The sequence below is a fragment of the Berghia stephanieae genome, chromosome 6, assembly GCF_034508935.2.
Source record: "Berghia stephanieae isolate SIO BIC M18660-M18661 chromosome 6, UCSD_Bste_1.3, whole genome shotgun sequence".
NCBI classification, from domain to species: Eukaryota; Metazoa; Mollusca; class Gastropoda; order Nudibranchia; family Aeolidiidae; genus Berghia; species Berghia stephanieae.
This window is the reverse complement of record NC_088365.1, coordinates 25,205,850-25,221,817: the sequence shown is the minus strand read 5'-3', so window position 1 is coordinate 25,221,817 and position 15,968 is coordinate 25,205,850. Positions and strand designations below refer to the sequence as shown.

Genomic DNA, 15,968 nt, shown 5'->3' with positions numbered 1-15,968 from the left:
TGCCAACTGGGATTCTGGAGTCAGTAATCTGTTGAGCAAAGCTGACAATCGTCCCTACCTAGCTAAGATTGTTTGTGCTGAATTCAGGCCAGGGTCACTAAAGACACTCTTCTTCAAAATAGCTTTGAAGAAGACACCTTCAACGAATGTGACATTCTGAAACGGGGATTTGTTTGTACGCCAAAGTTTCGTACAAAACCCAGGGGTGTAGGATTTACAAGGATGAGATCGTGAAACAACTTGTGGGTTTGACGCCCCCCCCCCCCCCCCCCCAATAGACGAAAGTACTGGATAGACCTACCAACCAGTTCCACGAGTAGAATTCTTTGCAAATCCTACAAGTGAATGTCCTTTCATAATTCACTGACTAGTTGGAAACGTTGCTCTTCCAAACAATGTGTACGAGCACGCAACGTTTACACCTAAGTAATGATTCAATTCATTATCTAAAGAGAAGAGATGGAATATAATATGTATGTGATAATAGTAGCAATGATTACAAAAGCAAACTCCATGTTAGTGAACTGTAACGAAATAGGGAGAGAAAGAGAGTTAGTACTAGTTATACAAATAATGCTAATCAAATCACTGCAAATGAAAATATTATGAAAATTTACATGACTGATGCGATTGTTCTGAAATAATAAAGCATGTTCAGCTTGAAATCCTAATATGTTTTTGATTGGTTTCTTCTGATTATTCTAGGGACCTGTGATTATGATGTTTTTGCTTATTATAGCTTAATATTGGGCGATATGCGTCCTCACATGACACTGTATATCAATATGCACATTACCGCTAAATTAGCCCATGTCTATGACAAACAGGCGCAAAAACAATATGCGTCCGTTTGTCACACACTGGATATACATCCGAAAGTGCGATGGACGCATAATATTTTTGCGTCTATCTGTCAAAGACATGTGTCAATCAATTTTCAATCATGGATTTGACAAAAAGTCTTTCGGTGAATTACACAGTTAATACAAATATTTTAGTTTTCAAGTTCCATCAATAAAATAACAAAAAAAATGTTCTTTAATTATCTATCAATTCTTTTAGATTCGAGCCAATAGTTACAATGTTATTAAGTAAAACAGTTTTTTGCGTTTCCTGAAAAAGTAGGTTTTCCCGTTATGCGTCTTTTTCTCATATCACGGCAGACATGCTGACTTACTTTAAGCGTTCATCAATGGCGCATACGTCACTCAATTTCATATTAGCGCCTTGGAAAAGGGGAAAAAATGGTACAAAACAACAGGACAGTTCGGAAAAAATTCCAGTGTCTGCAGTACTTTTGAATCAACGGCGCCTAAGAAAAAAATAATAATACAAAGGGGAATTGTTCCGATGAGTTATAGCAGACCTCAAATCTACCCCAGGCTAGGACTAAGGCAACTCTCACTCCGAGACTTTCCCAGACCTTGACGCTCGGAGAAATGGCTTATAATAGCTATAAAACAAGTATCATATCTCAAATAGAAAACCATCCAACAGCTTTCCAAACAGGAAAGGACTAAAGGACTCCATTGTCACCCAGGAACTCCCTCCCCCCCCCCCCCCCCCACATTTATGAAATGAATACATGGCAGAGAGAAATGTACGGCGCTTGCAACACATTTTGGTCATATCAGCGCCAGTAAAAAGGGAAAATATGGGATAGTAAAAAGTTCTAGAATTACAATTAAAGTACCCAAGAAAAAGTAAGACAAAGGGGAATGGTATTAATAGGGAATTGGTGTAGATTCCAAGAGCATACCATCAATGTACTTAGTTTGAGATCACCTATAAGTCTCATCCAGACATGAGCACAGGTCCCCACTTAGAAGAATACACTCAAGTGTTTACACTATACATTCAAAACAACAAATATAATAATAATACATAACAAAGAGATGATTTACAAGAAAAAAAATATCTCCCAAAACAATAACTATACATTTGACTGTTTCCCTGTCAGCCAGGGCCAGGACAAAACCAAGTAATCTCATTCCAAGACAAAGACAGAAAGCAAGTTGGAAAACAAATATAGGGTGATAGAAGACACAATAAGTACCACCCTGCCCACTATGGGAGGCAGACAGAATAGACAACATCCTAAACATCAGGTGGCCAGACATCTCATCATCACAAATGAAGAACTGCTCCAAAAACTGAACCAGTCACCTATTGAAACGGAAATAAAGAAAATGAAATGGGGCTGGATTGGCCATTCCCTCAGGAAGCCTGCAAGCAATATATCACCAGGCAGGCTTTGGACTGGAACCCGCAAGGATAGAGGAGGGTTGGTCCACCAAAGCAAATATGGCGACGAAGCATCGTTGAAGGCAGCCAGACATACCTGGGCCCGGATAAAGAAGACCTCCTAAAACCGAGTCAGATGGAAGAGTGCTGTTGCGGCCCCTATGTTCCACAAGGAACCAAAAGGCTTACATTGAGCTCACAATTCCTCACAAAACGAAACAATAAATACAGTAGCTTCATACTTACAATGCAGCAGCTTTCTGACTGTATTGATCCATATAATGCGACAAGATACAAAGTAGCAATGAGTTATGGTACATGTAGCTGATTCGCACACTAGAACAATTCAGTCACCCAATTCCTATTGACGCTATGCATTTAGCTAGAATGCTCTCAACATCCGCCAACACACAAAACAATGCGTAACCTTGAACGTTTACTACTCGAACGTTTACTAGCAATTTGATTGTAAGGGTCGATAACTTTGCAGAACTGAATAAAACCATCCAAAATAAATACATAAATAAATAAAAAGTAAACAAATAAAGAACAAATAAAACAAGCCTTGAAAATCAGAAAAGTCTGAGAATGTCGAGTATTGTCTGATCTCAATTGGAATTTATTCGTGACAAAAATTAGCATAATAATATTATAAATGTATTTTCAGTTCATGTTATACATTCTGTCATCATACAACAAATTACAAATTACGTAAGTACTAACTCGTTTTATCATTTTTCATTTCAAATGCATAACATCTTCTTCATGGGATGCATCACATTCTCCTGGACTCAACGCATTCGGATGTAATTTCATAACAAAATATATCTTTTTTTTAAAAAAAAAAGGAAAAAAAAAAAAAAAAAAGATTATGACATTGAATAAAATGGATCTCTTTATGTGATGTCCCATTCGACCTTCGACCTTTGACTGGCGCGATTGATATACATTTATTCCACATCCACATCCGTTCATGAAAATCACACTGAACCTAGTTGGGGAAATGGACCCATGACATAATCAAACTGGCAACACACAACAACAAAAAACAAACAATCATATTAAGTCATTTTGAAGAATTTCCGAAAGGATTTCGCTTTCATCAATTTCTCTCCAATTGAGTAATGACAAAAGGATAAAACGACCAAGAGACTGGTAGAGAAAGAGCAGAAGAAATGGCTTGTTTGATTTTGTTTTTTTAAGATTTGAGGGCAATGGGACACATTTAGTAGGCCATATCACGATTTCAATTTATTCTTTTTAGCTCCCGTCTCACAGGTTTTTCTTCTTTATAGTGCCAGACTCACAATTGTCGAATCACTTGTCATTCTATAAACGATGAACACGAGGTCATTTCCAAAATTCGATAAAACGGTAGAAATGTTTCTTCATGTCAAAAATGTTGGAAAAACATCTTGTCAGTCTGAAATGAGCAAAGAGCAAAACTAATACTCTACACAATTGACCTTGACTTGAATTCTATCCATAAGCCATATCTCTTGTTTAGTCCGAAAATACAAATGTTTCGATTCTCTTGCGCTGTCATAATTTTACCAACATAAAAAATGGCGCCCTGAACTGAAAAAGACATCAATAGATAAAAAGAACTGTTTCCATTTGGGTAATTCCAGAAAAAGAATATGCTACAAAACAGAAATAAAAAGGAGAGTCAAGATAAATTTGAGGTCAGTGCCTGCAGCATTCCAGGGTCAAAAGCAAGCATCCCCAGAATGTGTAACATTTGTAGTCAGGGCCTGCAGCATTCCAATGTATTCCAGGGTCAAAAGCACCCTCAGAATGTGTAACACAAACGACAATAGTTTACAAAAGTAGATATATACCAACAGCACTCTAAACCTTGTTTGCAACCTTAGGCTGTCTAAAGTATCACATACAACACACTAGCACACGGTGGGTTGTTTATTTTAATACACTGACACTTGCAGAGGTGTAATGAGAACATGACCGTCCCATCAAACCCCAAGTATCCTAAAGTCTAGGGTATAAACTCATCCCTCAATGAATTGAAATATTGATCCAATGCTAAGTCTTTTCCATTTTGCCTCAGGAAGTAAATTGTTCTTGGGCTAATAATAACATGCTTAGACCAATCAATTCATTCCATTATGAACTTTCTAAAACGCTCTTTAAAATATATGAACGTATGACATTTTTAAAGCCGCCATACAATTTGAGAGATACTTTTTGGTCATAATTACAATATGCTTTCTGGACAAAAAAAATAAATAAAATCTATCTTCCCTTTCTACCGGAGAGATCCATTTATGCTTCCATACAATACTTCACGATACATCCACAAACTTTTCACACCTTAGCCATTCAAAAGTTGTTCAAGTAATAAACAGGAAGGACATTAAGGTTTAAACCAAAAAAAAAAAAAAAAGGGGGGGGGGGGGGGGGGGGAAGAGAGAGAAGAGGGGAGGTTGATATACTAGCACCCTTCAAGATGCCTTAAAAAAAAAAAAAGAAGTCAATGCAAGTTGAGTAATGAAAATCAACACACAGAATTATTGCAGTACCCATCGTGAAATAAATAAATGAACAAATACAATACAATATCTTGGTCACTGCATTGAAAGAAGAGAAGAACATTGAATAGAATAGTAAAGAAATCCAAGATTAGGATAAGGCAAGTATTCTCCTTTTCTCCCACGAGTTCCAGAAATAATATAGTGGTGCGGAGCCTTCATCACTTTGTTTCTTTATATTTGAAATTAATAAGCTTTTCTCCAACAAAGGAATATTGTGTACAATACGCATTGTACGTGCAAACAATGTATTGCTCTTCTATCACATTAACTGTTTGTTTTTTTCTAATCACAAAATCAATCACAAAGATAAACCACCATCGCACCAAAAAATAACTCTAAAGGAAACGAGACCAAAGAAAAATAAATGACAATAATGTGAGGAAATCTGAAACACTAACATAATTATAATCTTATTCTCAGTTGTCTTCTGGCACTTTCCTACTCACTTCAATTCTTGTTATAAACACTAAAATAACACTGCAACAAAGAAACCAGCATTTCTATGCTGTTTTTTTCTTTTCTTTTTCTTTTGACAAGACTGAGAAAACTGGATAATAATAATAATAATAATAATAATGGGCGCTTCATTTGACACGCAGTCATGTATTTCGCAAATCTTTCACAGAATTGTTTATAAAACAAGAAAAAGTTCAAGCCATGCTGGCTTCAATCATTTACACAACTACAAACAATATGGTACTGTACAAGCTGTAAAACATCACTTTCTGCTATCGCTATCAACTTCTTGACAAAGACTAATGGATATCAGGAATCTAGGAATGGGGAGAAAAAAAACAACAAAAAACAAAAAAGAATCCAGTATAAATTTCGGAGCACACTTTTCTTTCTTATCTAATCTGACCATTTTTTACCCAATGCCTTACTACTATCATGACAATATTTCTCAAATGGCAATACTATACAAAGTATGAAGTTTTAACATGTGTAAAAATAGCAATGACATAATACACTGTACAAAGAATTATCAACAGAGAAGCAAACTAAGTCGAGAGCGAGTTTGTTACCTTTCACTCAGTCGACATCAACCAGTCTTCCAACAGAAAGAAAGGCGACTCTTTTAAAACAACTTGCACTGCACACAGCCTATGCAAGATGAAGTGCTTTGTTATGCGTTCAATCCATTTCGATAAAAAAACAAAATAAAACATCTCACATTTATTTACTCCATGGTACAGAAAACCTTCCATAACGCAATGCTGACAAATCCCATATTACAGCTCTCACAATTTCATGCACGATACAAACTATGAATTTCTAATGATGATTTGCGAGAGAATGAAAAGACACAAGTTCTGAATGAAATCAGTAAATATTGAAAGATAATCGGGGGCAAAAAAAAAATTAAAAAAAGGGAAAGAAGAACTAAACAGTCCTCATAGTTGCAAGTAATAAAAGAAAAGAAAATGGCAGCTGACTCATTCCTTAAATTTTCCTCTCAAAAATAAGTAGGTAAAAAAAAAACCCAAACAAACAAGCAAAAAATTGGGGGCAGCGTGGCTCAGCGGTACGGTCTTTGCTGTGTACCTGAAAGGTACCGATATCCATTACCAGCCACTGCGCTGTGTGGCCTTGAGCAAGTCACCTCAACCTAACTCATTTGCGGCGCTGCACTGCGGCTGATGCCTGGGTTATTTCAGTCTTCCCTTGGAATAGACCCTAGAGACAAATTTCCCCTATGGGATGAATAAAGAGAATTTTATTTAATATTTTTTTATTTAAACCTTAAATCTATTCCTACCAAATAATAATATAAAAAATAATTTAGTCATCCATTTTTCTTTTTAAGCTTTAAACTGAAAGAGGATTTTATCACAAAGAAATAACACCCAACTGAATCCAAACCTATGACGATTTCTACAAATCCATATCAGTTATTCAGTCTTCTTGGAAGATGTTATCTAATCCTATGTTATACAAAAACTAATTTAAAAAGTCAGAACTTTCTCAACCCTTTTATTTCACGCACGGTTGCTTGATAAGATGACGACAACATGTTTATGTCAATAATATCACGGTTAAGGATCGTATTTTAAAAAATAATGAGAATAATAATAAATATACAAAATTAAGACATCTATATCTCATAACCAACATCAGAGTGGACAAACAAGAACATCATGCCAAGAGAATAATAAATAAAAATAAACATGAATAATAATAATAATAATAATAATAATAATAATAATAATAATAATAATTATAATAATAACAACAACAACAATAATAACCACCATCTACAATAATACAATCTCTTCTTCATTTGCTCAGCATGGACATGAATCCTTGGGTTTATTGCCTTGGTCGTCCTTCAGTTTGATAGGATCAGGGAAGTCGCTGCACAGTTCTACATCTGTCTCCTGAGCCAAGGCATTTTTAGCAACGGTCTGGAAAGCCTGTTCGACGTTGATGGCCTCTTTGGCTGACGTCTCGAAGTAGGGGATGTCACCTTTGGTGTGGCACCAGCCTTGAGCTCTCCTGGCCGATACCTGAAGCAATGAAAAAATGACACAATAAACAGGAGACAAATTTCTATAAATTGAAACTTCCACGGTAAACATTAATTCAAAAAATTGAGTGAAACAGGCACTTATAGTATTAACAACATTAAATGAAGTGAATATGTTTGTTTTTGTTTTTAAGGGTTTTACGGCGCTTGCAGCACAATTAGGTCATATCAGCGCCAGTAAAAAGGAAGAAAATGGGATAGTAAAAAGTTCTAGAATTACAATAAAAGTACAAAAGTAAAGGTAAGACAAAGGGGAACTGGTTCAAATAGGGAATAGATGTAGATTCCTAGAGCACACCGCCAAAGTACTTAGTTTGAGATCACCTAAAAGTCTCATCCAGACACGACACAAGCACAGGTCCCAACTAAGAGGAATACACTCAAATGTTTACCAATCATATAATATAATATGTAAACTAAACATAATACAATGCATAACAGAGAGATGATTTACAAGGAAAAAAATATCATCTCCCAAAACTATAACTATATATTCGACTGTTTCCCTCCCAGCGAAGGAACTCCGGCAAGGATCAGGACAAAACTAAGTAATCTCATTCCAAGACAATGACAGGAAACAATTGGAAAACGGGTTGGGGGGATAGAAGACACAGCATGTACCTCCCTGCCCACTATAGGAGTGAAGTGAATAGAAAAGCCCCAGAAGCCAATAACTTTGCGACAATGAGGATTCGAAACCATGCCTCGACTGCTACTGAAACTCAAAACAAGCATGCCCTGCTCATGAACCAAGGCACAGAAATTGAAACTACAGAATATTTTTCAATACATGAATATCTATATCATACAGCGTAAGCAATTTTACAATAGCCATCATCACCAAGAACCGCCTTAAACTTCCAAACGACATCAAATATATCAGCACAAGAAATACGAGGGGACACACAGCAAGAGTAACCATCCCAACATCAAAATCAGACGCCCACATGTATTCGTTTTTCCCTTCCACTGCCCGACCATGGAATAGCCTCCCAGCTGAAGTGGCTGAAAATGGTTGCCAACATGCCTTCACGCGTTTGCTAGAGTTCACAACGTGTCTTTTTAATCTGTGTGTTTTTGTTTTTTTGCTTGTCTTTTTTTAATTAGTATTATGTGCAAAGTTTAAAATGTAAAACCCTACAAACTGTGGAGTGATCCTTGACAATATTGGAGGTTTCCACACGATGAAGAAGAAAAAACAAAGTACCCATTCACACCTCAGTAGAGGTAGATAACTGGTGCAAAATGTCCTATCCAAGAACAATGCAAACACCATCAACAATTAATGGGACTGCGTGGCTCAGCGGTACGGTCTTTGCTTCGTACCCGAATGGTACCGAGTTCGACTACCCGCAGCGTTGTGTGGCCTTGAGCAAGTCACCTTGCCTTAGCTGACTTTGTGGTACTGCACTGCGGCTGTCACCTGAGTTATACCAGTCTTCCATTGGAATAGACCCTAAAGAGGAATTTCCCCTGAGGGATGAATAAAGGGAATTTCTTTCTTTCTTTTTTGTTTTAGTTATTAAAAAATAACATCTACTAAATATGCTCAAAGCACTTTACAAGGGGTCCCTGACTAACAGCAACATTTAACATTTAAGACAGGACATGTCGCCTTTTAGGCAATATTACAATTTTTTCGGACAGAGACAACAGGTACTCATTTTACACCTGAGTACGGTGAAAGAATGTGAGTAAAGAGCCTTCTCCAAGGACTAAACTATGCGCAGAGTGAGGCACCTTCCAATCTGAAAAGCGAGTGTCATACCACTAGACCACATAGCCGCATAATTATAATGACAAAAAATATATATAAATAAATGAATGAACACGAAAAACTCACTGCTCTGTTTTCCAAATCAATTTTGTTTCCGATAACAACGAATGGAAAGTTCTCTGGGTCTCTGGGTGATGCTTGAATGAGGAACTCATCTCTCCAACTGTCTAAGGATCTGAATGTATTGGGCATGGTGACATCAAATACTAAGACACAACAATCGGCACCTCTGTAGAAGGCCACACCTAATGACTGGAACCTTTCCTGTCCTGCTGTGTCCCATATCTGGTTAAAAATAAATAGAATTAAAAATGAAATGAAATTAAGCCTTTATATACAGAGCGTAATATCCACTAAACGTCAAAGCGCTTTACAAAGTGTCCCTGACCAGCAAAAACATGCAATATGCAGAATGAGACACGACACCTGTTGGGCGATATTACAATTTCTTCCGACATAGACTACGCTGTTAATGGCCAGGTACTCATTTTACACCCGAGTATGGTGAGAGAATGCGAGTAAAGAGCCTTTTCCAGGGACTCAACTATGCGCAGAGTGAGACTCAAACCCAGGACCTTCCAATCCAAAATCCGAATGTCATACCACAAGACCAAATAGCTGCATAAAATAACAACCCTGGATAATAACACGATGTCTGATAATGATAAATTAAGATATCCGATTCTTAATAGAAACATTAAAATACGTTATAAATCAGTCAAAGCGAAACTAAGCTGCTAAGAAGCTGTGAACTGTTAAAAGTAATAAAACAAAAATAAATATGTGTGCGTCCCTGACATAATTAGTCACATGGTGAAAATTTTTGTTATGCGGTTTGTTTTTTTCATTACTGAAAGCCCAATGTCTCCTGAGCATTTTAACCTTTATTTGAAGAAAATCGGGTGATTTTTCATGAGGTTATGGTCATATAATGGGCTAGGGTGTGAAACCCTAATTTTGAGAAAATCGCTTCCAAACTTGACAAGAGTTGAAATTAAGTATAATAATTACCTTCATAAAAAAAAAAAAAAAATATTTAGGAGTAGGATACAATTAAAATATTTCATCAATATGAAGAAAAATTTTTGATTTAACGATTTTTGATGATAACTCATTTTCCATAAAAACTGACCTCTAAAATTGTCAATATCACCGTTCAAAGCTTTTCACCATGTGACTGATTATCTCAAGGACCCCCACATATAACAGCTTAAAAAAAGAACAAAATACCAAACACCAAACAATTCAGGCTCTAAACCATTCTTCAACCAACAACTAAAAACAATAAAAGGACAGCCTCGAAACCTCCTTCCTGCCAATCTCGTAACAGGGCAGTATAATATTAGGTGGTCTGCTGTCTCTGGCATTCCCTGACAGTAAGGACAGTGGGCCGACTCCCTTAGACCCTATCGATGCATGTCTGCAGCAGTCCTGCCGTGGCCTGTCATTAGTCAGTTGGAGGCGACCCAGGCACAATATTCTCTGATGCTATAGCAGAGTGCTAATGCTGGTGGCATTCTTAGGACTTGTTGTGTTGATCCCCAGGTGGCCCCCGCTAACTTTCTAAGTATAATAAGTTAATTATTTTTTTAAAAATAACATTATGGTAACCAATATGAAAAGCGATAATTTCTCTAAGACATGTACACCATCGTACATGAACCTACCTGCATTGTAACAAGTCTGTCAAATATATAAAAGCTATAATTTCTATTTAACATGTATAGCAACCCACCTGCATTGTAACAAGTCTGTCATCAACCATAACTTCCTTGGTCAAAAAATCTGCGCCTATCGTGGCTTTGTATTGATTGCTGAATTTTTTGGCTACATACTGGTTCATTAAAGATGTCTTGCCAACACTGTTCAGAAGACAAAACAAATAATGTTTTCATTTTTCGTTTTCAAAGATAGTCAAAGAAAATAAATATACAATATATACAAGTAAAAATAAAATAAATTTTTAAAAATTCCCTTTCTTCATCCCATAGGAGAAATTTTGCTCTAGGGTCTATTCAAAGAACCCAGGCGTCAGCCGCAGTGCAGCACCGCAAATTAAGCTAAGGCGAGGTGACTTGCTCAAGGCCACACATCGCAGCGGTGGGTGATCGAACTCAGTACCTTTCGGGTACGAAGAAAAGACCGTACTGCTGAGCCACGCTGCCCCCTTAAGACAGGGGAATGGTTCAAAAATGGAACAGATGTAGATTCCAAGAGCCTATTATCATTGTGCATAGTTTGAGATCACCAAAAAAGTTTCATCCAGACACCAGCACAGAATCCCACTGCAAAAGGCTATACCACCAAGAACTTCAAATTCAGGGAACATTTCTTTAAGAAACAGTGTTGGTATGATTTGGTTCAACATAATAGCCTTCAACAGTCGTGACCTCACTTCCCTCGTAATGATGCATAGTAACTTAGTAACCGGCTCTAAACTATCGGATCAATGGCAGACGTCCTTATGAAATATTTCTCAGACGAGCATAAAAGTGCATCTAGAGGAGAAAAACATTATAAATATGATCATGATTTAACTTTTATACATTCTGATCACCTGACATACGAAAAGTTCTAGCCAGCATGAAGAATAAAAAGTACCAATTTTCTTTGTTTAGAACCACGCTGCTCTCCGTTGCTGGGCGACTTGACATCAAGACTATTCAATTCAATTATAGTTGCATGAAACAATCTATCTGCATTAATAGAAAAAACAAAACAAAACAAAACAAAACAAACCAAAAAAAAAAAAAATCTAATAATACAACCAAATCAACAGAAAAAAATATTTTTTGAAAAAGAAAAAAATACCCCCCTCCCCCCACCAAAAAAAAACCAATAAAAAAAAAACAAAAAAAACATAAAAGCTAAACAAAGTCAACTCACCCACTGTCTCCTAGAATGATGACTTTAAGGAGGACCTTCTTTCTGGATGCCATTTCAGAGGATTATATTCAAATGGCTAATGATGTGATATGGTCTATTCAAACTCAAAGATGTGTGTGTTTGTTGATGGTGTGTAGTCACCCACTACGTGCTGCTGCTGCTGCGTTGTTAATAGATGGGGATGGGAGTGTTGACAACGTTAAATCTGAAAAATAAATAAAATAGAAATCATGAAATAATCTTTTATAAAAATCGCTTATTACAGTGGAGCAAAATGCTCTCAAAATCACAGAAATCTCCCAACACATCTGCATCCCCATTTTAACCCCCCTATTTCCATAGTCCTGGCAACACGACAATCACTGGATCACCACTTTCGTGTTTGTTGACAAAATTATTTGGCCCACGTTTGTATTGAATGGAAACTAAATCTACCATTGCTCCCCATTGGCGTTAACTGTGTTATCGAGGCAGAGATGGTAGGAGGCTGTTACTGTTGTGTGCTAAAATCAAAGAAGTGATCACGGGCGGTGAAGTGAAGATAGGGTGAAAGGATAGATGCAAGGGAAGTGGTCGTGATTGGGTGCCGGATGGATAAAAATGTCGATTGCATGTGTAATCAGCAATTGTAATCAACAATGTGCTGTGCTGGTTATGCCTTCTTAGTTGACTGCTATGTGATCTAGTGGTATGACACCCGCTTTCGGATTGGAAGGTCTTGGGTTCGAGCCTCGCTCTGCGCATAGTTCAGTCCTTGGAAAAGACTCTTTACTCACATTCTCTGACCGTACTCAGGTGTAAAATGAGTACCTGGTCGTTAACAGTGTAGTCTCTGTCTGAAAAAATTATAATATTACCTAACAGGCGTCATTTATCGTTCTATATCTTACGTGTTGCTGTTGATCAGGAACCATTTGTAAAGCGCTTTGAGCACATTTAGTGGATATTGCACTATATAAAAAGATAAAAAGGTCAAGACTACACCGAAGGGAGAACATTATACCATCTGGTATCGAATGATGTACCAAACGCTGCACCTCATTGTAATGAGACCTTATGGAAACCACCCACGTTCAAACCCCTGCCTCACATTCTTCTTATTCTTTGTAAACTACTCAACACAGAAATCTCGAACAAATAGGCCCGGTCTCAGCTTGTTCGAGATTTCCGTGCTACAATGTAGATGTAAAAGGAGTTGCATTGCGAACTCTAAAACAATGTTTAAGTAAGCCACACACACACATACACTTGTGTTTTTGTTTGTTTGTTGCTTTAGGTCTCTTCCAACACAATTGAGGTTATATGAGAGACCACTGAAACAAAAAAACAAGCAATCTAACACTAACAAAAATAGTACAAATGTAAATCAAAATCATAACCTAAAGATATCATAAGCTAAATTATAAATAACCAAGAACAAACAGGCAGAAGATTTACAGAAAAAAAAAATATCCCCTGTCAAAAATACAATCACAAACCAAAGAAGCAGGATAGGATAGTAAAGAGAAGAAGAAACGACATCACTATCGGATCGTACACCCATGCGAACATAATAGGTATACGATTCAAGGGTGATGCTCCCATCCAACCACCCGCCATACACTTGTGTCGTTTTAATGGTAGGTTTTCATTAAATTATATCCATCACGACTATAAACCAGTGATGATAATGACAATTTGTCAAAAAGGAGGAAAATTTACCGACCCATGGGTCAAGCCTGAATCTAATGCAAAAACAACATAGCTATTCATTGTTACTTAATATTACGTAATATATTACTAACTTCTAAAACACATCTATTCTGATCATTAGACACATCCTGACTTTTTGTAAATATAATTTAACGAATTGTAATTTCCAATTAGACATTTTAGAGGCCTATAATATCGCCCACTATATCAAGAGATTATGTTTTTGTTTTGTATTGTATTTAAGAGTTTTACGGCGATTGCAACACATTTAGGTTATATCAGCGCCAGTAAAAAGGGAGAAAATGGGATAGTAAAAAGTTCTAGAATTACAATGAAAGCATCCAAGAAAAAGTAAGACAAAGGGAAACTGGGAACAATTAGGGATCCGATGTAGATTCCAAGAGCATACCACCAATATACTTAGTTTGATTGTTTTTGTTTTTGTTTTTAAGGGTTTTACGGCGCTTGCAACACATTTAGGTTATATCAGCGCCAGTAAAAAGGAAGAAAATGGGATAGTAAAAAGTTCTAGAATTACAATTAAAGCACCCAAGAGAAAGGAAGACAAAGGGGAACTGGGAACAAATAGGGATCAGATGTAGATTCCAAGAGCATACCATCAATGTACTTAGTTTGAGATCACCAATAAGTCTCATCCGGACCCAAGCACGGCCCCCACTAAGAGGAATACACTCAAATGCTTACATTATAAATTATAACAAATATAATAATACATAACAGAGGATGATTTACAAGGAAAAAAATATCATCTCCAATACAATAACTATGCATTTGACTGTTTCCCTTCCAGCCAGGACCCCGACCAGGGCCAGGACAAAACCAAGCAATCCCATTCTAAGACAAAGACAGAATGCAAGTTGGAAAACAGATATAGGGGGATAGAAGACACAATAAGTACCTCCCTGCCCACTATGGGAGTTAGGAACCCCACCCAGTACTTAGTTTGAGATCACCAATAGGTCTCATCTGGACACAAGCATGGTCTCCACTAAGAGGAATACACTCAAATGCTTACATCATAAATTCAAAATAAAACATATCATAATACATAACAGAGAGATGATTAACAAGGAAAAAAATATCATCTCCCAAAACAATAACTTGTTTGACTGTTTCCCTCCCAGCCAGGGCCAGGACAAAACCAAGTAATCTCATTCCAAGACAAAGACAGAATGCAAGTATGAAAACAGATATACGGGGATAGAAGACACTGTATGTACCTCCCTGCCCACTATGGGAGGTCAGGAACCGCACCCAGTCAAGAGATTATGATAAACTTTTGGCCAAAAGACCAAGTGGTGCCTGTATCACTGCAACTTTGCGGTTATGCAGCTTATAAATATGAATCTTTAATCAATTGCAAAACATATTCCATCTAAACAGCAAATTTAAAATTAAGCCTTTAAACAATCATTTCTTAAATCAATCAGCCTAACTTACTGTTACATTTTATCTCTCTATTAGCAAATGATATCTGAAAATAGAAGGGTGGCTGAGAGAGAGAGAGAGAGAGAGAGAGAGAGAGAGAGAGAGAGAGAGAGAGAGAGAGAGAGAGAGAGAGAGAGAGAGAGAGAGAGAGAGAGAGAGAGAGCCCTATGCATGAATACTTCATGAATTGATTTTTAAATTATTTGTTTTGTAATTAGATATAAGTGGTAATGAATTCTATTAACGAATTCAGCACAAGAAACATTAAAAAAAAAAAAAAGACTCGCTTATAAAACTTTAAAAAATCCCAAAAGTACTATCATGCTACAGCTAAAGGGTACCCAAAAAAAAAACAACACCCATTTACCCCATCCCCCTCCCTTTCGATCCTATTCTCACCCATGGCCATCATGCGTCTTGTGCCACTTTTGACATTTGGCGCCAGTGTGTCTAGACTAACGTCATGAATATGGGAGTGTCACCAAAAGTCATGCAACTGAGCAGAAGTGTTAAATAATGACACAAGATATAACTGTGATTTTTCTGCTGAACTACCACTTGGCGGAGAATGTTTGACACGGCAAAAACAACGGAAAATTTCTGAAAAAAATCCTAAAATCCCGGAATTTCGCGGAAGATTATCATCACTGAATAAACGTCTAAGGATACACAGTTTTGTAAGTTGGTAAGCATAAACGTGTGATTTGATAAAAATAGTATAATAATACGCCTTTTTAGCGTATATTTGACAGCTCTGAAACATATACAAGGCAGTATAAAAACGAAAACAAAGACCTGACTGATATCAACTACATTTTTTTGAATTTGAATATATTATTTA

At 36.8% G+C, this 15,968-nt stretch overlaps 2 protein-coding genes across 4 annotated transcripts in view; one reads left to right on the top strand and one right to left on the bottom strand.

The window, feature by feature from the left end:
• LOC144974752 (uncharacterized) overlaps window positions 1–15,968 on the top strand; it is a 357,750-nt gene that overhangs the window by 22,581 nt on the left and 319,201 nt on the right. The window lies entirely within an intron of this gene.
• Window positions 2,843–15,968, bottom strand: part of LOC144974750 (ras-related protein Rab-7a-like) — a 25,951-nt gene continuing 12,825 nt past the window's right edge. For all 3 annotated transcript variants that reach the window (XM_078917976.1, XM_078917978.1, XM_078917977.1), the window contains exons 2-5: window positions 11,987–12,191; window positions 10,836–10,962; window positions 9,167–9,385; window positions 2,843–7,303 (exon numbers count right to left, since the gene is read on the bottom strand). In XM_078917976.1, the coding sequence (XP_078774102.1) occupies window positions 7,082–7,303; window positions 9,167–9,385; window positions 10,836–10,962; window positions 11,987–12,039 (621 nt within the window). In that variant the 5' untranslated portion in view covers window positions 12,040–12,191 and the 3' untranslated portion in view covers window positions 2,843–7,081. The remainder of the gene's footprint in view (window positions 7,304–9,166; window positions 9,386–10,835; window positions 10,963–11,986; window positions 12,192–15,968) is intronic.